At 42.3% G+C, this 26,970-nt stretch overlaps 1 protein-coding gene across 1 annotated transcript in view; it reads right to left on the reverse strand.

Moving 5' to 3' along the window:
• Window positions 1–26,970, reverse strand: part of LOC138661436 (connector enhancer of kinase suppressor of ras 2-like) — a 468,527-nt gene that overhangs the window by 211,406 nt on the left and 230,151 nt on the right. The window contains exons 3-4 of the mRNA XM_069746117.1: window positions 12,846–13,048; window positions 9,834–9,921 (exon numbers count right to left, since the gene is read on the reverse strand). Of these exons, the coding sequence (XP_069602218.1) occupies window positions 9,834–9,921; window positions 12,846–13,048 (291 nt within the window). The remainder of the gene's footprint in view (window positions 1–9,833; window positions 9,922–12,845; window positions 13,049–26,970) is intronic.

The following is a 26,970-nucleotide window of genomic DNA, read 5'->3' on the forward strand; positions in this document are numbered from 1 at the left end:
TTCTGGTACATAGGGGCAGTATTATAGTAGTTATGTTCTTGTATATAGGGGCAGTATTATAGTAGTTATATTCTTGTACATAAGGGCAGTATTATAGTAGTTATATTCTTGTATATAGCTGTTCCACTCAGCATGTCCACATGGACTTTTCCTCTCTGAACCCTGTTCACACAGGTAATATACAGATGATCAGGTTTTTAAATACATCAGATAGGGATTGCATACATCAGTTAGGACTGCTCTGATATGGGTATACCTTGACGTTTGGTGGAGCAGCTTAGTATACATTTTTTGCAAAAAACGTATCAACCAAATACCCTGTTTTTTACATCTTTTTACTAGCACTTGCGGATTACTGTGATTTTTTTAAAATGAGTGTTTTTGGTTCTACTATGCTCTTTTGTGTCTTCAAGTTTCTTGGTGGTGTGTGAGCATGTTCCTACAGACTTCACTGTGCGAGTAGCCCATGTGTTCCTGTTTCCATTCTTGTATATAGGGGCAGTATTATAGTAGTTATATTCTTGTATATAGGGGCAGTATTATAGTAGTTATATTCTTGTATATAGGGGCAGTATTATAGTAGTTATATTCTTGTATATAGGGGCAGTATTATAGTAGTTATATTCTTGTATATAGGAGCAGTATTATAGTAGTTATATTCTTGTATATAGGAGCAGTATTATAGTAGTTATATTCTTGAATATAGGGGCAGTATTATAGTAGTTATATTCTTGTATATAGGAGCAGTATTATAGTAGTTATATTCTTGTACATAAGGGCAGTATTATAGTAGTTATATTCTTGTATATAGGGGCAGTATTATAGTAGTTATATTGTTGTACATGGGGACAGTATTATAGTAGTTATATTCTTGTATATAGGAGCAGTATTATAGTAGTTCTATTCTTGTACATGGTGCAGTATTATAGTAGTTATATTCTTGCACATAGGAGCAGTATTATAGTAGTTATATTCTTGTATATAGGGGCAGTATTATAGTAGTTATATTCTTGTATATAGGAGCAGTATTATAGTACTTATATTCTTGTACATAAGGGCAGTATTATAGTAGTTATATTCTTGTATATAGGGGCAGTATTATAGTAGTTATATTGTTGTACATGGGGACAGTATTATAGTAGTTATATTCTTGTATATAGGAGCAGTATTATAGTAGTTCTATTCTTGTACATGGTGCAGTATTATAGTAGTTATATTCTTGCACATAGGAGCAGTATTATAGTAGTTATATTCTTGTACATAGGGGGCAGTATTATAGTAGTTATATTCTTGTACTTAGAGGCAGTGTTATAGTAGTTATATTCTTGTACATAGGGGCAGTATTATAGTAGTTATATTCTTGTACATAGGGGCAGTATTATAGTAGTTATATTCTTGTACATAGGGGCAGTATTATAGTAGTTATATTCTTGTACATAGGGGCAGTATTATAGTAGTTATAGTCTTGTATATAGGGGCAGTATTATAGTAGTTATATTCTTGAATATAGGGGCAGTATTATAGTAGTTATATTCTTGTATATAGGAGCAGTATTATAGTAGTTATATTCTTGTACATAAGGGCAGTATTATAGTAGTTATATTCTTGTATATAGGGGCAGTATTATAGTAGTTATATTGTTGTACATGGGGACAGTATTATAGTAGTTATATTCTTGTATATAGGAGCAGTATTATAGTAGTTCTATTCTTGTACATGGTGCAGTATTATAGTAGTTATATTCTTGCACATAGGAGCAGTATTATAGTAGTTATATTCTTGTATATAGGGGCAGTATTATAGTAGTTATATTCTTGTATATAGGAGCAGTATTATAGTACTTATATTCTTGTACATAAGGGCAGTATTATAGTAGTTATATTCTTGTATATAGGGGCAGTATTATAGTAGTTATATTGTTGTACATGGGGACAGTATTATAGTAGTTATATTCTTGTATATAGGAGCAGTATTATAGTAGTTCTATTCTTGTACATGGTGCAGTATTATAGTAGTTATATTCTTGCACATAGGAGCAGTATTATAGTAGTTATATTCTTGTACATAGGGGGCAGTATTATAGTAGTTATATTCTTGTACTTAGAGGCAGTATTATAGTAGTTATATTCTTGTACTTAGAGGCAGTGTTATAGTAGTTATATTCTTGTACATAGGGGCAGTATTATAGTAGTTATATTCTTGTACATAGGACCAGTATTATAGTAGTTATATTCTTGTACATAGGGGGCAGTATTATAGTGGTTATATTCTTGTACATAGGGGGGCAGTATTATAGTAGTTATATTCTTGTACATAGGGACAGTATTATAGTAGTTATATTCTTGTACATAGGGGGCAGTATTATAGTAGTTATATTCTTGCACATAGGAGCAGTATTATAGTAGTTATATTCTTGTACATAGGGGCAGTATTATAGTAGTTATATTCTTGTACATAGGGGCAGTATTATAGTAGTAATATTCTTGTACATAGGGGCAGTATTATAGTAGTAATATTCTTGTACATAGGGACAGTACTATAGTAGTTATATTCTTGTACATAGGGGCAGTATTATAGTAGTTATATTCTTGTACATAGGAGGCAGTATTATAGTAGTTATATTCTTGTACATAGGGGGCAGTGTTATAGTAGTTATATTCTTGTACATAGGGGCAGTATTATAGTAGTTATATTCTTGTACATAGGGGCAGTATTATAGTAGTTATATTATTGTACATAGGACCAGTATTATAGTAGTTATATTCTTGTACATAGGGGGCAGTATTATAGTGGTTATATTCTTGTACATAGGGGGCAGTATTATAGTAGTTATATTCTTGTACATAGGGACAGTATTATAGTAGTTATATTCTTGTACATAGGGACAGTATTATAGTAGTTATATTCTTGTACATAGGGGGCAGTATTATAGTAGTTATATTCTTGCACATAGGAGCAGTATTATAGTAGTTATATTCTTGTACATAGGGGCAGTATTATAGTAGTTATATTCTTGTACATAGGGGCAGTATTATAGTAGTAATATTCTTGTACATAGGGGCAGTATTATAGTAGTAATATTCTTTTACATAGGGACAGTACTATAGTAGTTATATTCTTGTACATAGGGGCAGTATTATAGCAGTTATATTCTTGTACATAGGGGCAGTATTATAGTAGTAATATTCATGTACATAGAGGCAGTATTATAGTAGTAATATTCTTGTACATAGGGACAGTATTATAGTAGTTATATTCTTGTACGTAGGGGCAGTATTATAGTAGTTATATTCTTGTACATAGGAGCAGTATTATAGTAGTTATATTCTTGTACATAGGAGCAGTATTATAGTAGTTATATTCTTGTACATAGGGACAGTATTATAGTAGTTATATTCTTGTACGTAGGGGCAGTATTATAGTAGTTATACTCTTGTACATAGGGGCAGTATTATAGTAGTTATATTCTTGTACATAGGAGCAGTATTATAGTAGTTATATTCTTGTACATAGGAGCAGTATTATAGTAGTTATATTCTTGTACATAGGGACAGTATTATAGTAGTTATATTCTTGTACGTAGGGACAGTATTATAGTAGTTATACTCTTGTACATAGGGGCAGTATTATAGTAGTTATATTCTTGCTGTTAGGGAGGTAGAAGTACAGAAGTTATATAAGTGATTTTCTGCCTTTTGAATTCTTGGCCATTATTCTATGTGGATTTTTATTTTTAGACTGTATTTTGGCTGTAGGGGGAATCTTTCCAGTGTAACATCTTCTTCTCCAGAATGAGAGGATACCGCTCTCCTGTGACATGTCGTGCATACAGCCTCTCGGTGGAGCAGCGCAGTAGACGCCATCATTGCTCCTTATAGATGTTACTTTCATGCGTCCTTTGTCGCCTCCTCATCTTCCTCTGTGGACGGATGTATGGGGCGCTTTACTCTTGATCTGTTATTACAGAAAATTTTGCAGCTAAATTGGACAGAAGAGTTAACATGCGGCGAGCGGCAGAAGACAGGACGCGCTCTTTTATGTCGGCTGAACACGTTCAAAAATTGCCAGAGGCAAAAACCGACCTGACTAATTGAACGGCATTGTAGCTGCAGAAAACAGAGGAAGGATGCGGCAAGAACATCAAAGGCTCTTCTGGCCATGAAGTGCTAACATGGAGCGTCCCGTCTCCCCAGGTCTCCACATTCTCACTGCTCCCCGCATTTACTCAGTTGTTCTTCAGTCTGTTCATTAATTTAGAAGAAATTCTGCCAAGTGAGAAATTAACCTACAAACTCACAGTGCAGAGCTGAAGAGGCGGCCGCCATCCCTGGGTCTGACTTAGATGTCGTCTATTCCAGCCTGCAGATTCGGGAAAATCTTATTACCAGCCCCCATGGATCATCTACGGCCGTGACGACGTCTGAAAACGGAGGGATAAGGGTAGTGGTCTCCTCTGATACAGAGAGAGAATGTCTTGTGGTGAAAAGTGGCCTCGTATAAAGAATAAAATGGCCAATGTCGATAATATCTGGTGGAACGGAGAACCTGTGACGGGACGTCTGGAGTGTCCTCCTTCTGTGCCCATTGCAGACAATGACTTTGCAGAAGGAGATGGGACATTGTGGGCACAAGATGAGTTTGGTTCTTCTTTTTGTACCATGGAAGAAAGTGGTCAGTCTAAAACTCTATGCACTTTGCAAAGATCATTTTCACACCTTCAGAGACCCTAAAGGGGCGACCAGGTCTTTCCCAATGATTCTGGCTCAAAACCTGACTCCATCACCTCCTTGCTGACATCGCTGCCTTGCTGGGACATGGTGGCCATCAACCAATCATCCACTACTGTATTCATCATGTTTGCACGCAGGCCCGGACTGGCCCACAGGAGAGCAGGAGAATCCTCCGGTGGGCCCCTGTGCAGGAGTGGCCACCACCCGCTTATATGAGCCGTTCTTGGCACTATATACTTGAATCACTACGTACTGACATTCAGAATCTCATTCATTTAACAATCCACCCAGATCATTGTTATATAAATTTGCGATTAAGGATAATGTCACATTTGCATGTAGTGGGGCCCCAGAGTTTGTTACTGGTGGGCCCTTGGCATCTCAGTCCGACATTGGTTGCACAGCATCGTCAGTAAATAAGACTGGCTTGTAATGAGTCTTCATGTACGTCGGGGCCCCTGCAGTTGTCTCTGCTTGTGAGTGCTGTTTAGGGGCAGCCTGAATAGTAGATTTATGCACAACTGCAGCCACTGGAGGATCCTACACCTTGAGGTTCGCTCACTGCAGAGGCTGCAGCAGCTTCAAATCCCTGTCTTCTGCTTTGTAACGGTATCTTAGCAGCTGCTCTCCTAATTCAATGCTTTTGTCTGGCAGAAACCTTCCTCATTATGCCTTTATCTGCACTAACTCGTCTGTGCTCTGTGTCAGCTACTAATCTCTTCACAGTACGATGACCACGCTTATGTTTTTGTGAAATATATAATTGTCCAAGGCATTGCACTATGTGATGCTTTTCGGCAGCAGAGAGATCCATTTTCTACCCCATATTGCTTGAAACCTGCGGCTGCTTAATAATGTGGAAGGTCCTTGTTAAGGAGTTTCCCATTAATTGGGCACCTAGCTCATAATTATCACAGGGGTTTGAGATTGATTTCAGTCATCTGAAGACCCTGAGATGCAAACCATCCATGACCTTTTGAAAAGCTTCACATAAGGGAGTAGAGACGATAAAGAAGCCACATCACGGCGTGTCTGCCAGCAGGACGGTGTGAGCGCTTTTGGGGACACTCCCCTTCATCAGACATCGATTACTATTTATGTCACTTCCTTCCTTGTATTGACATTTTGCTTCCTTTTTTTTTTCCTTTTTATAGAACACTGGATATTGGCTCAGGAATGTTTCGGGATCTTTCCACCCAGTGTTGGATTTCTGTTCTGGGTGGGGTTTTCCTTTAGGAACACATCATATATGTGTATGAATGATGTCTATGAATGTTACACGGGACATTGTCACGCAGCATGTTATAATTTTTGCTCTGGGGTTTTTTCAGCATCCATTAAGCTTCATAATCTGCACAGTGAGACGTGGAATTGGTCTCCGGAATATTTCACTTTCATCTTTGCTGCTTTTGTATCTTTCACATTTTCCCACTTTTTACTATAATCTCATATTAAAACCTTCTGGTCCGGAAGGAATTTCTCCCACCTGATACATTATTACCTATTTTATCATCCACTTTGTATGGCACCTTTGAAGCTGAAGCACCATATAGTAAACGTGCTCCTTTTAACATCTCATTACTGGAGTGTAATACAAGAAGTGGAGCGCCGGACGGGAGCGGAATTTACCTTTCAACTCTTCACATTAAAGAAACTTCCTATGATTCCCCCCTTTATATTACATTAGCGTTTATAACATTGGTCTGAATCATTGATCTCAGCCTAAACTCTTTCACATATAGGTTACGCTGCTATAGCGTCCCTCATAGGGAACCTAAGGGCTGTCATAAGTTGGGGCTGTTCCCAGTAACTTAAAGATATTAAGTTACTTTTTGAGGATATTGTCTGAAGACGTGTTTTCTGTAATGATGTTATCATGGCAGGCTAGAAGAAAGGGGGGAGAAGGAGCCCAGAAGTAAAAGTTTTAAAGGATACCTGTCATTTCAGTAAAAACACTGCCCATTATACGATTTGTATCCTGCATTTTTCACCAGTTTTCCCCTCCGTAGGCTCTCTCATTTTCAGTTTTCCCTGAGCTAGTGGGTAGAGATGAGCTGCTATGATGTCTCCCACAAACAGGACACACAGATATGAGGGATTCCTGCTCTCCGGCTCTATAAAGCACATGTTCGTAAGCAGTCGCAGCACAGAACACATTATAGAATGTCACTTAACAGTGTAGCTGTGAATCCATCTCTTCGCTGCGATGATACATTTACTAAACAACAGCATTATGGATCCCATTATATAGCAGTTTTGACTAGTGATGAGCGAATATTCTCGTTACTTGAGATTTACGGAGCACGCTCGGGTGACCTCCAAGTATTTTGTAGTGATTTAGTTTTCTGCGCCGCAGCTGAATGATTTACTTCTGTTAGCCAGCATAAGTACCTGTGGGGTTTGCCTGGTTGCTAGGGAATCCCCACATGTAATCAAGCTGGCAAAGAGATGTAAATCATTCAGCTGAGGTGAGGAAAACTAAATCTCCGAGCACTAAGAAATACCCGGAGGTCACCCGAGCGTGCTCGAGAAATCTCGAGTAACGAGTATATTCGCTTATCACTAGTTTTGAGCTGTGTAGTCAAGAATCCAGCTCTGGGGTGAGATGATACATTAGTTATAAAACAGCACCACGGAGCAGATTACACAGCAATACTGACCAGAGCAGCCGTGAAGTCAACTCTGCAGTAAGATCAAATATTTACCAGAAAGCATCAGCAGCAAGGTCATAACTTGTGCTGTACAATTCACTGTAGTGAATAAAGAGCTACAGTGAGATAAAACACTTACTAGAAATCGGCACCAACATAGTGTACATTATACATCAGTTCTGAACAGGGTAGCTGTGAATCCACCTTTAAAGTTGGATAAAACACTTGATAGAAAACATCTGCAACATGGATAGCATTACACAGCAGTACAGAGCAACATAGCACTGAATCCAGAGGTTAGATAAAACTCATATTAGGAAGTGGTAGCTGCATGGAAGACTTTATACAGCAGTACTGAGCATTGTAGCTGTAAGTCCATCTTTGGTGTGAGATAAAGCATTGTGTGTGTCTAGAGTGCCTTGTGAACGTATTCGGCCCCCAGGAACTTTTCAACCTTTTCCCACATAACATGCTTGAAACATAAAGATACCAAATGTTAATTTTGGTGAAAAATCAACAACAAGTGGGACACAATTGTGAAGTTGAATGTAATTTATTGGTTATTTTAAATTTTTGCGGAAATTGAAAAACTGGAAAGTGGGACGTGCAATATTATTCGGCCCCTTTACTTTCAGTGCAGAAGTTCATTGTGGATCTCTGAATGATCCAATGTTGTCCTAAATGCCTAATGATGATAAATATAATCCATCTGTGCGTAATCAAGTCTCCGTATAAATGCACCTGCTCTGTGATAGTCTCAGGGTTCTGTGTGAAGCACAGAGAGCATCATGAAGACCAAGGAACACAACAGGCAGGTCCGTGATACTGTTGTGGAGAAGTTTAAAGCCGGATTTGGATACAAAATAATTTACAAAACATTAAACATCCCAAGGAGCACTGTGCAAGCGATCATATTGAAATGGAAGGAGCATCATACCACTGCAAATCTACCAAGACCCGGCCGTCCCTCTAAACTTTCATCTCAAACAAGGAGAAGACTGATCAGAGATGCAGCCAAGAGGCCCATGATCACTCTGGATGAACTGCAGAGATCTACAGCTGAGGTGGGACAGTCTGTCCATAGGACAACAATCAGTCGTACACTGCACAAATCTGGCCTTTATGGAAGAGTGGCAAGAAGAAAGCCATTTCTCAAAGATATCCATAAAAAGTGTTGTTTAAAGTTTGCAACAAGCCACCTGGGAGACACCAAACATGTGGAAGAAGGTGCTCTGGTCAGATGAAGCCAAAATCAAACTTTTTGGCAACAATGCCAAACAATATGTTTGGCGTAAAGGCAACACAGCTCATCACCCTGAACACACCATCCCCACTGTCAAACATGGTGGTGGCAGCATCATGGTTTGGGCCTGCGTTTCTTCAGCAGGGACAGGCAAGATGGTTAAAATTGATGGGAAGATGGATGGAGCCAAATACAGGACCATTCTGGAAGAAAACCTGTTGGAGTCTGCAATAGACCTGAGACTGGGACGGAGATTTGTCTTCCAACAAGACAATGATCCCAAACATAAAGCAAAATCTACAATGGAATGGTTCACAAATAAACATATCCAAGTGTTAGAATGGCCGAGTCAGAGTCCAGACCTCAATCCAATGGAGAATCTGTGGAAAGAGCTGAAAACTGCTGTTCACAAACGATCTCCATCCAACCTCACTGAGCTTGAGCTGTTTGCCAAGGAAGAACGGGCGAGAATTTCAGTCTCTCGATGTACAAAACAGATAGAGACATACCCCAAGAGACTTGTAATCACAGCAAAAGGGGCGCAACAAAGTATTAAGTTATAGGGGCCGAATAATATTGCACGCCCCACTTTTCAGTTTTTGAATTTCCACAAAAAATTAAAATAACCAATAAATTTCGTCCAACTTCACAATTGTGTTCCAATTGTTGTTGATTCTTCACCAAAAATTTACATTTGGTATCTTTATGTTTGAAGCATGATATGTGAGAAAAGGTTGAAAAGTTCCAGGGAGCTGAATACTTTCGCAAGGCACTGTATGCATCTCTGTCACTATGTCCCTTCCTCCTCGTCCCCTTATCTTCTCCATAGACTTCAATAGACAGCTGTAATCTGATCCCTCAGTGAGCTGCTAGTCCCTCTGGATTTTACCAAGACAAAAATGAGCAGTTTTTCAGAGTGACTGAGAAGTTCAGGAGGGAGGAGGAAAAGTGTCTTAAAGTGGAAAATGTCTTCAATGAAATATCAGGTAGCACAGAAGAGTAGGGATGAGCGGACCACTTGATGTTCGGGTTCGATCAAACTGCTCGGTTCGGGTACCAGAACTCTACCGGAACTTGAACCCGAATCCCCTAGAAGTCAAGTTTCTCTCTAATTTCTGGCCATTTCCTGACATAATCACCACTTGCATAATGATGGCGGATAACCACGAAGTCCTTCCCACGCCGTGACACCAGAGCTCGCGGTCTTACCTGCTGCACGATGGTGGTGAGCTCCAGGCACAGTTGAACAATGTTATTTTTCAGCAGCGAATACTCCGTCACACTGACAAATGGAGACCTAGAGAAAAAAAAAAGCACAACGTTATACAAGCAACCGCGAGCAACCGGCAACTACAATGTAAGAACCGAAAGGCACCATAGTGCAACATAATTAGCCTCGGGCTCAGGGGGGCATTGTGTCATCTGACAGTCGTCGGAAAATGTCACCATCGCTATCACTGACACTTTACAAGTGAAACCAAAAAATTGGAGTGCTATACAATATATAAAAAGTATCAAATGATTTTTATTGAATGATTCTAAATACACATTAAAGAAAATCATTTTTAATACTCAATATAAAAAAGAAACGAAGACAGTAGAACAAATGACCCCAGTAATTAGATGGTGTGTCAGGTTTGCGCATGCGTGCCGTCGTACCCACCGGAAGAAAATCCCCGCACTCCGGCATTCACCAGACGCGCACGTCATGAGGAAATCCGCAGATGACGTCAAGGACATGCGCGTTTGGAAGACTTGAAGCCGGAAAGGCCAGGTCTCTCCAGAGGGAGAATCCAATTCAAGACAAAACCTCATATGCCGGGAGAATGCAGGACCAAGGACACCAGTGAAAAGGTGAAAACGAAAAAAGGAGGCGATATATACAAAATGTATGACTGCTGTAACATACTATATGTGTAGAGAACGTATAATTAATAAGGCAGAAAAGCCTTAATAAAGTGATATATATGTTATACAATAAAGTGACAAAAATATATAGAACAACATGTGACTGATACACAAATTATATGTAATTATATCCCATATTAATAATTATGAGATTATATGTGTCCAATGATAGAGATCAACCTCAATCTAAGGGTGCAAAGGATGTTAGACATAAATAAACAAAATAGAAAAATATTAAAAATAAAAAAAGTAATAAAAATAACAAAACAGAGTCTCCACTAGCTGCAGGAAAGAGGACACGGTGGAACAATGACAACTGCAAAAATGGGGCAAAACTCAATTTTTCGTTTAATCCCACAGGGGACAGAGTGTAACAATCCACTTACATTCATTCTGCGCTAAAAGTCGCTTGATATTCCCCCCTTCCCCCTCTAATTCCATAATGCAGCTGATCAATCGCAATAATCTATCAACCCTCAGGAAGAGGTTAAACATGAAATGAGTTCTAGAACATGACATGCGATTTATCCCCATGCACCCTATGTCGGTACATCGGCCGCACATCATGCACTTTATGGACCTGCATTAGGCCACATCTGCCAGATACGTAAAACTGAAAAAAAAATACATCTCCGCGGTTTCATCGCACTTTACTCAAACACACGAGTCCAATATAATAATGGAGACAATTCAAGCCAGTGGACGGTTTCCAAGACGTCCCGGCGTGCAAAACTTTACAATAAGGAATCTTACTGAAAACATGATCGTCCGGATGGTCTAAAGAAAAGGCAGAATTCATTCATGTATTTAACTTCCTATATATTTTTCTTCTTTCTTCCTCCTATATTGTATTTCTTATATTTACCTTTCATGTATTATTTGTTTACACAACATAGGAGGCGGACATTGAAGAGTTAGTACGAGGTGCGACTGTTATTGCTTCTTTGTATCACTATTTCTACTATGGATTTTCAGCCTTTTGTGATGGGACTGAAGGCCCCACAGGCCTGAAACGCGTAGTCGAGCGGCTTTTTGTCTTTTATGATCCGTATGTTTTCTAAGATTCAATAATGAGAGATTTTACCACATTTTCGATATACAGGGGGTGAGCGGCCGCTTCTCTTTTCCTACAAGCTGAGCGACAACCCTGACAACTTGTTTTTCCGACTTCCAGCAGAGATGTTACATTTTGTTTTCGGCTGTTTGGGAAGTTGATACATTGTATCTGGAACAGTTTCCCCTTCGTGTTACATTTCTGAGCCGTCACTTCTGGGATGCTGCGGCCGGGCCGGCGCAATGATGTGGGAAGGGCATTCGTCTAATGGCATTGTGACTGTAATCAGAGCGGACGGAACCAGGTCAGGCCGACCGCCTGCGGCTCCGCTAACGTGTCATCAGCGGGAACCATGAATGCGTCCGCACTCCCATTCACATCTCTGTATGGAGCGACCCTGGGAAATGGGCGCCGCTCACATTATTCTCTTCTATTGAGGGAATCATCTGTGGAAGCGATTGGCTTCAGGGAACACGATCCGCACATGACGAGAATCCAGGCGACCACAAGCAGCTGCTGGAGTGACGGACAGAGGAGCCGCAGTCAGGGATCGTCCTGCAATCTGAAGGATTTCTAAGAGATAGAGCCAATACCAGAAATTAACCACCAGTAGTCAGTAGGCATTTTACAGCTCACAGCTGAGGGTTTGTTACATTGTCTTGGCAGTTGGAAAGCTAAAAACAGCATTGGCAGAAATCTCTCTTCTGTCCTGATAATTTGTTACAATGTATCAGTGCAGGTAAAAAATGTATCAATCCAAGCTCTGAGTTCTATCCTTGCCCTGTGTCAGAATACTGTACTGTAATTTATCATATCTCCCACAATGCATTGCAGCAGAGTGCACCCTGAGCAGACACTCGCTCATTAGGCACCAAGAGTAAAATGTGAGATCTTGCAGAAAACCAGCAGAAGTCTCCCTGCAGCTCTGGATGTGACTAGTGGATAAAACATGATGTGAGTCAGATCATGACAAGATAAGTAAGGCTAAATATTTCCACAAATGTATCAATGTGCAGAAGATGTTCTAAAATGTATAAATCCTTTGTTGCATTTATTTTACCTTCTTCCCATGATGCATCAGTTCCTCCTGGGTGGAGTTTAGTGGTCACATGATTGTGGGAATTATGTAAGGGGAGGAGTCTGACAACTATTGGTTGTGTGGGAAAATATGTGTCGGAGCAATAAACCTGCAGGTCGCTACAAAGTAACAGTGACTGCAGAGCCATGTACTCACATATAGACACACTGGGTGACATTACCTGTCCAGCCAGGCTAAAAGATTCTTGGCAGCACCAATCAGATCCACCACGGAGGTAAGGAAGTCATTTGGCAGTCGTCGGGAGGCCCTCCCGTCATAATGTCCGCTCCGCCTTCTACCCGTTATGAAGTTTTGTAGATTTTTGGCTGATGCGTTAAGCTTGTGAGAGAGCGTCCGCAGGTTCTCCGTCTCCAGGCCATAATTCTGCAATTAGAAAAGAAGAGTCATAAGATGACCGTGTTCTGCATCTTTACCAGTTTCATCTTCTGCAGCTTCTAGCGCTTAACTTGTAATTGACTCTGAGCTGATGAGAGCTAACTAGCTGCCATCATGTCTCCTTACGCACAGCACACAGGGATGGATTCCTGCTCTTTATTCTTTAGTCCACAGAGAGAAACAACAGCATGAAGGAAATTATACAGCTGTACTGAGCAGTGTAGATGTGAATCCAGCTCTGGGTTAGGGTAGACGATTTGTTACACAGCTCAGCATGATATTTATACCATCCTTAAGGGGCAGTACGAATTGCACGCTAACTCCCCCCACAAAGTACAACCTGACGCTGGCACTGGTGTCATGATATAGTCTTTCATAGCACGTGCCTCAGCTTTCAGTACTGAATATTGAATTCACGTGCTCACAGGGCAAGAAGAAACCAAAGGCCCAGCGGCCGTCCAAATATTGCTGCCGGCCCAAGAACTGTGGTCCCCGGAGATCTGCCCAAGGGCCAAATAAAAAGTAATTGAGGGCTGTATGCGGCCCACCAGGCTGAGGCTCCACACCCCTCTTTTAAAGTCTCCCTCTCTGTGTTTCCTCTCTCAGATATTTACTACTCCTCCATCTCCATATTTCACTCTCCATAGAGTATAATAAGAGCTGTAACCTAACACCTCACTGTGCTGGGAGCAGTAACCTGACACCTCATTGTGCTGCAAGATGTATCCTGATACCTCCCTTGTTGGGAGCTGTCTCCTGACACCTCACTGTGATGGGAGCTCAAATACGACATCTCAACACTCTGGGAGCAGTAACCTGATACCTCACTTGCTGGGAGCTGTATCCTGAACCCTCACTGTAATGGGAGCTCTAACCTGACACTTCATTGTGCCAGGAGCTCTAACCTGACACCTCCCGATGCTGGGAGCAGTAACCTGACACCTCACTGTGCTGGGAGCTGTATCCTGACACCTCCTTGTGCTGCAAGCTGTAACATGACACCTCACTTGCTGGGAGCAGTTTCCTAGCATCTCACTGCTGGGAACTGTATCCTGATACCTGGCTTGATGGAAGCTCTAACCTTGACACCTCACTGAGCCACAAGCTCTAACCTGACACCTCCCCATGCTGGGAGCAGTAACCTGATACCTCCAGATGCTGGGAGCAGTAACCTGACACCTCACTTATCCTGACACCTCCCTGTGCTGCAAGCTGTAACCTGACACCTCACTTGCTGGGAGCAGTTTCCTGGCATCTCACTGCTGGGAACTGTATCCTGATACCTCACTTGATGGAAGCTCTAACCTTGACACCTCACTGAGCCACAAGCTCTAACCTGACACCTCCCCATGCTGGGAGCAGTAACCTGACACCTCGTATTGCTGGGTGGAATTTGATGGTGCTAAATAAGTAAGAATAATGAACAGAAAAATATATTACAAAGATAGAATTTAGCCGTTTTTCAGAGTATATGACAAGTTCAGGAGGAGAAGTGGCTCAAAAGTGGAGAAAGAAGCAGATTTCTCTGATAAGATATCTATATATATAATTGTCTAAGGGTTTTTCCGTCTGTCTGTCTGTCTGTCTGTCTGTCTGTCTGTCCTGGAAATCCCGGCTCTCTGATTGGTCGCGGCCTGGCGGCCTCGACCAATCAGCAACGGGCACAGCGACGATGATGTCATAAAGGATGCAGAAATCCCGCGTCTGATTGGTCGAGGCCACCAGGCCTCGACCAATCAGCAACGGGCACAGCGACGATGATGTCATAAAGGACGTAGACATCTCACGTTTCTGATTCAGCGACGGGCACAGTATCGACGTAGATGACATAATGGTTGCCATGGCGACGATGATGTCATAAAGGTTGCCTCGACCAATCAGCGACGGGCACAGTCTGCCGCGAATTCTGGAATCATCATTGTCCATATACTACGGGGACATGCATATTCTAGAATACCCGATGCGTTAGAATCGGGCCACAATCTAGTATTACATAGTTTCTTATATTCGCCTGTACTATTGATTTATACAACGCTTGTTGAATGAACTTTTGGATTTATGTGTTGAGAGGTCAGATTCACTTTCTATATGTTCGCTCGCTATATTGAGGGGCACAGATGCCCCTCCTGGTTTATAATATCGTCATGGTGCTGATCCAGTCATCAAATAATTAAAACCTTCATAATCTTCTAATAGACTCCTCACTATTATCAGTACCTCTGTTTGCTGTCAGTGAAGGGCAGGATTCTTGTTTGCATCGAAAAGCTGAAATCCTGTCCTGACCTCATATCCTAACTGCTGAGAATCTGTTACAATGTGTCAGTGTAGATAAGAGCTATCGCTTGGGGCCGCATATAGAGAGATATTCCTGCTGATGATGAACTAACATTCTGATACATTGTTTATTATGCAAGTCTCTGTATAAACGATGAATTTACCATTTCACTGACATGATGCAGAGATACTGAAATGACTGACAAATGGAAAGATAAAGCACATTTAGAGTTGCAGAAGTATTCGTTATATTTAGGAAACTGGAGACTCCTATCCTGTTACAGGAATATTAATATCAGAATGTACAATGTTCAGTAAGCCAGGAGTAATTGACTGTTACCTATATGCTGACTTTTGAATTTATGTGTTTCTTTCTTGGTAGTCAAAAGTCTGACATGTTGACTCTTCTTGTAGGTTAAAATTTATATTTTTTAATTACTAAGATTTGTGTCTAATATCAGCTCCTACAATTTATTGTCTGCTATCTTTGTAAAACAATCATGCATGGTCATTGAACGATGATATTTGCTGATATATTGATTACACGTTGTCCAGGCCAGCTAGTTTGTTGACTTGCCAAACACTGGAGGAAAAACTATGCAAATAGATCATATAATCAAACAATGCAAGCTGGGCTCATCACCATTCTTCCCATCTACCTGTGAATGCTGGCTTGAAGGACATTTGTTAACTATAAAAAGGATTGATATACCTCCATAGACAGAAATACATCCATGCATACTGAGATTCAGCTAAGACATTCAAAGAACCAGAAACTCTCTACAGGACAGCATCCAAGACATCATGGCTTCATCACGAGGGACACAGATTTGTCTTTCTACAGGATGGCAGCTTAGGGGACCATGGCCCCGGCTGACAGAATACAGATCTACTCAATTGACCATCTCTGAACCATGGATTTCTTTGGGGAGATCAGGATGGGGACCCACTGGTTACCTGAGGTCCATGGATACAATTGTGGCGGCCAGGATTGGGACCCATCGGTCACCTGGCTCCATGGAGATGTTCGGAGAAGCCAGGTTGTGACCCTCTGGTCAACTGGCTTTGTATCTCAATGGTCTGTCATCTTCCTAAGCTTGTCGTTACCTCCTCTTTGTGTGTGTGCCACAGGTGGGGTAGTCAGTCCTGGGAACTCTGAAGTCACAGCTGCTCTTATCCTGGCAAGGGTGAGACTCTGTAATTTGCACCATATTGGGTATTTGCTGGGGTTGTTCTATGTGTCATCTGCCTGTTCTGTGGTTCAATAAAGTATTGCCACACTGTTTCACCCGCACCCTGTGTTGTCTGAGTAGTATTATGAGCATGGGGAAAGGTGAGCGGGTGTTTGGTGGGATGAGCCCTGGTCCATGCGGTTTCGGCTAGTGGACCAGCGCACCTGCTGACCCATCGTGTCTCCACAAACACAATATAATCTGTGGAGGTTACTAAACCTCGGCTCCATCCGCACATTTACATATAACTGTTTCCAAAGACTCGTATCCTGTCAGTGCACAGATCGCGCTCAGACATTTATACCAGAGATTCATGATAAGTGAAAGTAGATGAAGAAGCCATAAAAATGATTTTATATTTTACTGCAGCAATAAACACGAAAATACATTTCGGATTTCCCCGAATACCTCCAGCATATATGTGTGCAGCTGAATCCTTGGAAGGAAGACGCTCTGCAAAAATTATATCCCAACATACATAATGGACAAATCTACTGGTAGACAATGGCAAACATGGAAGTACATGAGAGTATATATTATTCACATACCGTACACACCTATACGTGTGCTGTATTATACTCCAGAGCTGCACTCACTATTCTGCTGGTGCAGTCACTGTGTACATATATTACTGATCCTGAGTTACATCCTGTATTATACTCCAGAGCTGCACTCACTATTCTGCTGGTGCAGTCACTGTGTACATACATTACATTACTAATCCCGAGTTACATCCTGTATTATACTCCAGAGCTGCACTCACTATTCTGCTGGTGCAGTCACTGTATACATACATTACATTACTGATCCCGAGTTACATCCTGTATTATACTCCAGAGCTGCACTCACTATTCTGCTGGTGCAGCCACTGTGTACATACATTGCATTACTGATCCTGAGTTACATCCTGTATAATACTCCAGAGCTGCACTCACTATTCTAATGGTGCAGTCACCGTGTACATACATTACATTACTGATCCTGAGTTACATCCTGTATTATACCCCAGAGCTGCACTCACTATTCTGCTGGTGCAGTCACTGTGTACATACATTACATTACTGATCCTGAGTTACCTCCTGTATTATACCCCAGAGCTGCACTCACTATTCTGCTGGTGCAGTCACTGTGTACATACATTACATTACTGATCCTGAGTTACCTCCTGTATTATACCCCAGAGCTGCACTCACTATTCTGCTGGTGCAGTCACTGTGTACATACATTACATTACTGATCCTGAGTTACCTCCTGTATTATACCACAGAGCTGCACTCACTATTCTGCTGGTGCAGTCACTGTGTACATACATTACATTACTGATCCTGAGTTACATCCTGTATTATACCCCAGAGCTGCACTCACTATTCTGCTGGTGCAGTCACTGTGTATATACATTACATTACTGATCCTGAGTTACATCCTGTATTATACTCCAGAGCTGCACTCACTATTCTGCTGGTGCAGTCACTGTGTACATACATTACATTACTGATCCTGAGTTACCTCCTGTATTATACCCCAGAGCTGCACTCACTATTCTGCTGGTGCAGTCACTGTGTACATACATTACATTACTGATCCTGAGTTATCTCCTGTATTATACTCCAGAGCTGCACTCACTATTCTGCTGGTGCAGTCACTGTGTACACACATTACATTACTGATCCTGAGTTACATCCTGTATTATACCCCAGAGCTGCACTCACTATTCTGCTGTTGCAGTCACTGTGTACATACATTACATTACTGATCCTGAGTAACAACCTGTATTATACGCCAGAGCTGCACTCACTATTCTGCTGTTGCAGTCACTGTGTACATACATTACATTACTGATCCTGAGTAACATCCTGTATTATACCCCAGAGCTGCACTCACTATTCTGCTGGTGCAGTCACTGTGTACATACATTACATTACTGATCCTGAGTTACATCTTGTAGTATACCCCAGAGCTGCACTCACTATTCTGCTGGTGCAGTCACTGTGTACATACATTACTGATCCTGAGTTACATCCTGTATTATACTCCAGAGCTGCACTCACTATTCTGCTGGTGCAGTCACTGTGTACATACATTACTGATCCTGAGTTACATCCTGTATTATACCCCAGAGCTGCACTCACTTTTCTGCTGGTGCAGTCACTGTGTACATACATTACATTACTGATCCTGAGTTACCTCCTGTATTATACTCTAGAGCTGCACTCACTATTCTGCTGGTGCAATCACTGTGTACATACATTACATTACTGATCCTGAGTTACATCCTGTATTATACCCCAGAGCTGCACTCACTATTCTGCTGGTGCAGTCACTGTGTACATACTACATACTTTTCTTATTATTGCTGAATGCCCCTAGACCTGATGTTTCTCACATATGAAGTTTTGTTACATTTGTATCCAGTCCTGTGAGTTGAGCGCTGCAGCAGCACAGTTCTCCTTAGTCGTTCAGAGTGATACATTGTAACAATCTAAAGCCCAAGCATGACTTTTTTTCCAGGTAACACAGAATCCGGGGGTATTTACCCCATGTGGGGCAGTAATAGCTGTGTGTGGGGCTTCTGGCAATTACTTGAAGTGTCATTAGCATCGAGTATACTCACTCATCACTAGTCATTATTCATTGTCGGACCATCACCGATTACTGTAGGATCCCCCAGATCTCTCAGATCTACCAGGAGGGCGAGATCCGGCTGATTCCGGAGCTGTAGTTGCAGTCGATGATGATTTCGTGCAGCCGCCTCTCCGCAGTGGGGTGCAGGGGGAGACATTTCTCCAGCAGGGTAATTACAGTTGCTCTGCAGGAGAGCTGAGTACGGATCTGAGGGTTCAAACGGTAACAGCAGCGCTATAAACACCGCAAGACGCCATGTTCCCAGGAATCGGCAATTTATCCTCTCACATCCTTTTGACTTTCATCTCTTACTTTATACTCAGTGTCATCAATGAGGAGAATTAGAAGCTGCACTCAGGTGGCTGCTGCAGTCACCGCTCCCGCCAGGCGACGCCGCACCCCCCGTATCACAGATTTACTGCCGGGTCTTCAGCTTTCTATTAATGCTAACAATAAAATGACACAAAGGTTCAGACTGATACATTCTGCCTCATAAACTGCTACAAGGAATGTCCTAGTATTATTAAGAAGTGAGCACTAGGGGCGCTGTGCTCCTGCGAGAAGGCGGAGGGTCCTCGGTGTAGACGCCTCATCATCATCAATGATCTATAGGAATAAAATCCGAGACACAGATGTAAACGAGATGTGAGATCCTGCAGCCTGAAAGTCAACAGAAAAACAGCATAGTCTTATCTATACAACCACACGCCCCACGGACATCACACAACTCTACTACACAAAGTATTATCTATACAGACACACACAGCTCTTCTACATGAACACACAGTTCAGCTACATCAGCACACACACAGCTCTGCAAAATTAAAACAAACACGCACAAGCACACACGAACGCACGCGCTAAGGTACAGGTGTGAGATTCTACAGCCTAAGTGTTAACAGGTAAACGGCAAAGTATTATCTATACAGACACACACACAGCTCTTCTACATGAGCACACACAGTTCAGCTACATCAGCACACACACAGCTCTGCAAAATTAAAACAAACACGCACATGCACACATGGATGCATGCGCTAAGGTACAGGTGTGAGATTCTACAGCCCAAGTGTTAGCAGGTAAATGGCAAAGTATTATCTATACAGACACACACAGCTCTTCTACATGAACACACACAGTTCAGCTACATCAGCACACACACAGCTCTGCAAAATTAAAACAAATACGCACAAGCACACACGAACGCACGCGCTAAGGTACAGGTGTGAGATTCTACAGAGTAAGTGTTAGCAGGTAAATGGCAAAGTATTATCTATACAGACACACACACAGCTCTTCTACATGAACACACACAGTTCAGCTACATCAGCACACACACAGCTCTGCAAAATTAAAACAAATACGCACAAGCACACACGAATGCACGCGCTAAGGTACAGGTGTGAGATTCTACAGCGTAAGTGTTAGCAGGTAAATGGCAAAGTATTATCTATACAGACACACACAGATCTTCTACATGAGCACGCACAGTTCAGCTACATCAGCACACATACAGCTCTGCAAAATTAAAACAAATACGCACAAGCACACACGGACGCACGCGCTAAGGTACAGGTGTGAGATTCTACAGCGTAAGAGTTAACAGGTAAACGGCAAAGTATTATCTATACAGACACACACAGCTCTTCTACATGAACACACACAGTTCAGCTACATTAGCACACATACAGCTCTGCAAAATTAAAACAAACACGCACAAGCACACACGAACGCACGCGCTAAGGTACAGGTGTGAGATTCTACAGCCTAAGTGTTAACAGGTAAACGGCAAAGTATTATCTATACAGACACACACAGCTCTTCTACATGAACACACACAGTTCAGCTACATTAGCACACATACAGCTCTGCAAAATTAAAACAAACACACACAAGCACACACGAACGCACGCGCTAAGGTACAGGTGTGAGATTCTACAGCCTAAGTGTTAACAGGTAAACGGCAAAGTATTATCTATACAGACACACACAGCTCTTCTACATGAACACACACAGTTCAGCTACATCAACACACACACAGGTTTGCAATGTTAAAACACACACAGACTAAGCTATAAATAAGGAGTGACAGCCGGCAGCCTGAGAGGTAACTGGAAAGCAGCCTAGCGTTATCTCTACAACCACACACACACAGAATGGACACACAGCTCTTCTAGGTAAACGCACAACTTTGCTACATTAACATACGCACAACTCTAACATTAACACAAACATACTGAGCTATAAGTAAGGTGTGCGATCCTGCAGCCTGAGTGTTAACAGGTAAACAGCAAAGTATTATCTATACAACCACACAGACTCTGCTACATCACTACACAAAGTTCAACTTCTGCTACATCAGCACACGCACAGCTCTGCCACATTAAAACACACACAGTAAGCTATAAATAATGAGAATCTGCAGCCCGAGAGGTGACTGGAAAGCCGTAGAATTGTGATCTGAGCTCTGGAAGTGACTGAAGTATAAGACATGATGTAGAGGGTATGATAGAAGTATCTGAGCCTTTCGCAGGATGAAGGCAATCAGTTCTGTCCATGGCTGGATTCAGCCTTCACTGCTGCAGAAACCATCAGCGACCAGAGGCCTCCGCATCCGCAGAGGATCAATAGTCTCAAAACAAAGGCCAATGAACTGCTATTGATTTCCCATAGGTAAAGGACCCCAGCAGACATAATCAAAGCTGTTTCCATTCCACCACAGCAAGGTCCGGCTTTTCTAGGAAAGTCATTAGTGTCTGTTATGGCCACTATTGACTTACAGTAAAACCTGACACGTCGGCCTCCTCCATACTAGTCACATATACTGTAGATAGGAAATAGATGGAACCTGCCTGTTATCAAAGGCCAAGATGGAAGCAACATACACAACAGATCCACTATATAATTGTCTAAGGGTCACTTCCGTCTGTCCTTCTGTCTTTCTGTCATGGATATTCATTGGTCGCCGCCTCTGTCTGTCATGGAATCCAAGTCGCTGATTGGTCGTGGCAAAATGCCCACAACCATTGCCACGACCAATCAGAGATGGCCACAGTCCGGCGGCAATATGGCCGCTCTTTCCTCCCCGCAGTCAGTCAGTGCCCTGCTCCATACTCCCCTCCAGTCATCCAGTCAGCCCTCACACAGGGTTAATGCCAGCGTTACCGTAGCGCGGTGTAACACACTCCGGTTACGCAGCTATTAACCCTGTGTGACCAACTTTTTACTATTGATGCTGCGTATGCAGCATCAATAGTAAAACAATCTAATGTTAAAAATAATAATAATTAAAAAAAGGTTATTCTCACCCTCCGACGTGCGTGCTGTCCTCGGCAGTGCAAGCGGCAGGTTCCGGGGCCAAGGATGGTATGTGAGAAGGACCTTCCATGACGTCACGGTCATGTGACCGCGACATCATCAAAGGTCCTGCGCTCATACAAAACCTGGGGCCGGAAGCTGCCGCGTGCACCGCACACAGGCGCCAGGACTACACGGGGCCCTCGGAAGGTGAGTATATGTTTATTTTTTATTTTAAGTCTTTTTTAACCTGTTACATACGTATGTATGTGCTGTATACTACGTGGCTCTGTGCTGTATACTACGTCGCTGTGCAATGTACTACGTGGCTGGGCAATATACTACGTGACTGGGCAATATACTACGTCGCTGTGCAATGTACTATGTCACTGGGCAATATGCTATGTGGCTGGGCAATATACTACGTAGCTGGGCAATATACTACATAGCTGGGCAATATACTACATGGCTGGGCAATATACTACATGGCTGGGCAATATACTACATGACTGGGCAATATACGACGTGGCTGGGCAATATACTACGTGACTGGGCAATATACTACGTGACTGGGCAATATACTACGTGGTTGGGCAATATACTATGTGGCTGGGCAATATACTACGTGGCTGGGCAATATACTACGTGACTGGGCAATATACTATGTGACTGGGCAATATACTACGTGTCTGGGCAATATACTACGTGACTGGGCAATATACTACATGGCTCTGTGCTGTATACTGGGCAATATACTACGTGGCTGGGCAATATACTACATGGCTCTGTGCTGTATACTGGGCAATATACTACGTGACTGGGCAATATACTACGTGGCTGGGCAATATACTATGTGACTGGGCAATATACTACATGGCTGGGCAATATACTATGTGGCTGGGCAATATACTACATGGCTGGGCAATATACTACGTAGACATGAATATTCTAGAATACCCGATGCGTTAGAATCTGGCCACCATCTAGCACATAATAACCAGCAATTATATATGTACATGATTCATGTATCTATGCAAAATAGCAAAATGACAACACTATAGCCTTCCTGCAGATTCTTTGACCTTTATATATATATGTCTATATTCTTTTTTACGGAGGTATGATAATCCAAAATATTTGATAATCTAGTATCTATCATGTTCTACTGATTCTGATGTAAAGGACTATACCAGAAAATGAAACGTAAGTGAGATTAAGTCTTATAAATCCAATTTATCCCCGTGTTCCAGGCCAAATTCGAGTACTAATTTCCATGCCAGAACAGTATCACCTATGTTCACCCAAAATTAAGTTACTTAACACAATCTCCCATATTTAGCTAATATGAGGATTTCCAAAGTATGGGTCACATTAGGGTGCAAAGTTCAGGCCAGAGTAGGGTCCAATGTTCAGGCCAGACCAAAGTCGAGTCAACAGGCCAGACTAAGGTCCAATGTCCAGTCTATACCAGAATCTAATGTCCAGACAAGACCAATGTCCAATGTGCAACATCAAGGCTAGACCAAGGTCCAATGTCCAGGTTAGACTAGGATCCAATGTCAAGTGTAGGCCAGGATCCAATGTCCAGGTTAGACTAGGATCCAATGTCAAGTGTAGGCCAGGATCCAATGTCAAGACTAGACCAAGGTCCAATGTCCAGGTTAGACTAAGACCCAATGTCAAGTCTAGACCACGAACCAATGTCCATTTTAGACTAGGATCCAAAGTCAAAGCTAGACCAAGGTCCAATGTCCAGGTTAGATCAAGATCCAATGTGCAAGCCAGACCAAGATCCAACATCAAGGGCAGACCAACATCCAATGTCAAGACCAGACCAAGATCCAATGTCCAGTCTAGACCAAGATCCAATATTCTGGCCAGTCCGAGATCCAATGTTGAGGAGAGACCATGGTCCAATGTTTAAACGAGACCAGGACAATTTGTCTATATACAATATAACACTTGTTGCTCTTGTTATATTGTACAGACATATTGTCCTTGTGAGGGTCTCTGTACGACCAAGTAACACGTTACATATTGTCTGTAGAATCAATAAATTACTTGGAATGAAGGAGTTCTCTACATCGTATGTTTGATGGAAATGCCGAGGCCAAGTGAACCCTCGTTTTGACACTGTCCAGTGTGGACCAGGGTCTCCAATGTCTATCCAATATGAGGGTGTCACTATTCACACCGTGACCGTCACCCCCACGTCACGGATCTCGTTTTGACACTGTCCAGTGTGGACCAGGGTCTCCAAGGTCTATCCAATATGAGGGTGTCACTATTCACACCGTGACCGTCACCCCCACGTCACGGATCTTGTTTTGACACTGTCCAGTGTGGACCAGGGTCTCCAAGGTCTATCCAATATGAGGGTCCTCCATGTCTAGCCCCATAAGGATTTTTCCTATCTGGGTACAATACAGGTTATCCATGTCCAATTAAACTGAGGGTCCACCACTTCCAACCCATATAGAGATGTTCCAGGTCTAGCTGTTGTGAGGGTCCGCAGACCGAAGAAGGGTCTTCCCTTGCCCATGGGCTTTCTGTCTTGTCAGATACATATTGATATTATGTAGCGATTGTTTTGTAGGAGTCTGGAGCCATTAACGCGTCTCGTAGAATTGCAGAGCGCTGCCTGTCACAGCCCCGAGGAGCCTTCAGAAAACATCAGACAACTTCTTATTATTAAATGAAAAAAAAAAGCACATTTGGATCCTGGGGCAAAAGAGAGAAGTGATTGAGCGTTCATCCATCAGCGCTCCAGACAAAGTGGAGGCAGAACGCTGGATTTATGGAAGGAGTCTAGTTAGCTGCAGAAACAGATCAATCTCCGCAACCTCCAGAGATCCACACAAGACGACTCAATTGACCCAATTTACTAAAAGATGGAACTGAACGTCACAGCTCCTTCCCCGAAATCCACGCGGCCTTGTTCTACGACCTCCTCTGGAATTAGCTGCTATTCCTAGTCACAAAAACAGCATTTTACCAGACGCCTCGACACCTGCTCACCAGTCATACTCCAGTCACATCCAGAGCTGCAGTCACAATTCTTATACATCATACATACTCTGGTCACATTCTTCCTTATGCTCCAGTCACATCCAGAGCTGCAGTCACAATTCTTACACATCATACATACTCTGGTCACATTCTTCCTTATGCTCCAGTCACATCCAGAGCTGCAGTCACAAATCTTACACATCATACATACTCTGGTCACATTCTTCCTTATGCTCCAGTCACACCCAGAGCTGCAGTCACAAATCTTACACGTCAATACATACTCTGGTTACAATCTTCCTTATGATCCAGTCACATCCAGAGCTGCATTCATAATTCTTACACATCGTACATACGCTGGTCATATTCTTCCTTATACTCCAGTCACATCCAGAGCTGCATTCATTATTCTTACACATCATACATACTCTGGTCATATTCTTCCTGATACTCCAGTCACATCCGGAGCTGCATACACAATTCTTTCACATCATACATACTCTGGACATATTCTTCCTTTTACTCCAGTAACATCCAGAGCTGCATACACAATTCTTTCACATCGTACATTTTCTGGTTACAGTCTTCTTTATACGCCAGTCACATCCAGAGCTGCATTCATAATTCTTTCACATTATACATGATATATAGCTCTATGTCACATTACAGAATATTAATAGATAAAGTCGAGTGTTTGCATTACCCACAATGCACTACAGAAGAGCGGGCGGAATCTTTACAGATACGTCTCTACTTAAGCAGGGGCGTTACCAGGGAATAAAATGACCAATAGCAATAGAGACAATGTGGTCCCTCCCCTGCAGTGCGCTCACACTGCCCTCCTCCTGGAGAAGCCACAAAGCTGCAATCACTATGGAGACAACGAGGTGTGGTCCCAGATTACAAACAACCCTCCCTAAATACTAATTAAAGAGTCAAAGTCTCACCCTGAGATTCCTGCCCCCGGCTGTTACCTATTCCTCAGAACATGGTCAGATGAAACGAGTGCTGAAGACACTGAGGTTAAAGAAAAATCTGTGCCGGTACGCGACGCGTTTCAGGTCGGGGACGATTGCTGGTTTTGGCATTGAAATCTGTTGTTTTTTTTAGATTTTTATTTTCCAAGTTTCTATTTATTCTTTAAAGGGAACCTGTTATTTCGATTCATCCTGACCATAAATCAGTAAGTTTGGGGCGGGCGGTCCCTGCCGCGCTCTGGATCTTTGCCTCGCTTCCATAGACTCACATAGACCTGTAAATCTAGGGAGAACGTGCCGAGGACCGGCCTCTTGGGCTAGTGACCTGCGACAGATAATCGCAGAATTTCAGAGTACAACATGTCGCTGCCTTATTCCTGCTGCATGAATCGGATGACAAGTCCCTTTAATGTATCAACTTCTGCAACAACAATGGCAACAATGTAACTAGTGGAAACGTCCTTCATAATGTGAAGTTGATGCATGGCTGGATGTATCA

This window comes from Ranitomeya imitator, chromosome 2 (genome assembly GCF_032444005.1).
Source record: "Ranitomeya imitator isolate aRanImi1 chromosome 2, aRanImi1.pri, whole genome shotgun sequence".
In the NCBI taxonomy this organism is placed as follows: Eukaryota; Metazoa; Chordata; class Amphibia; order Anura; family Dendrobatidae; genus Ranitomeya; species Ranitomeya imitator.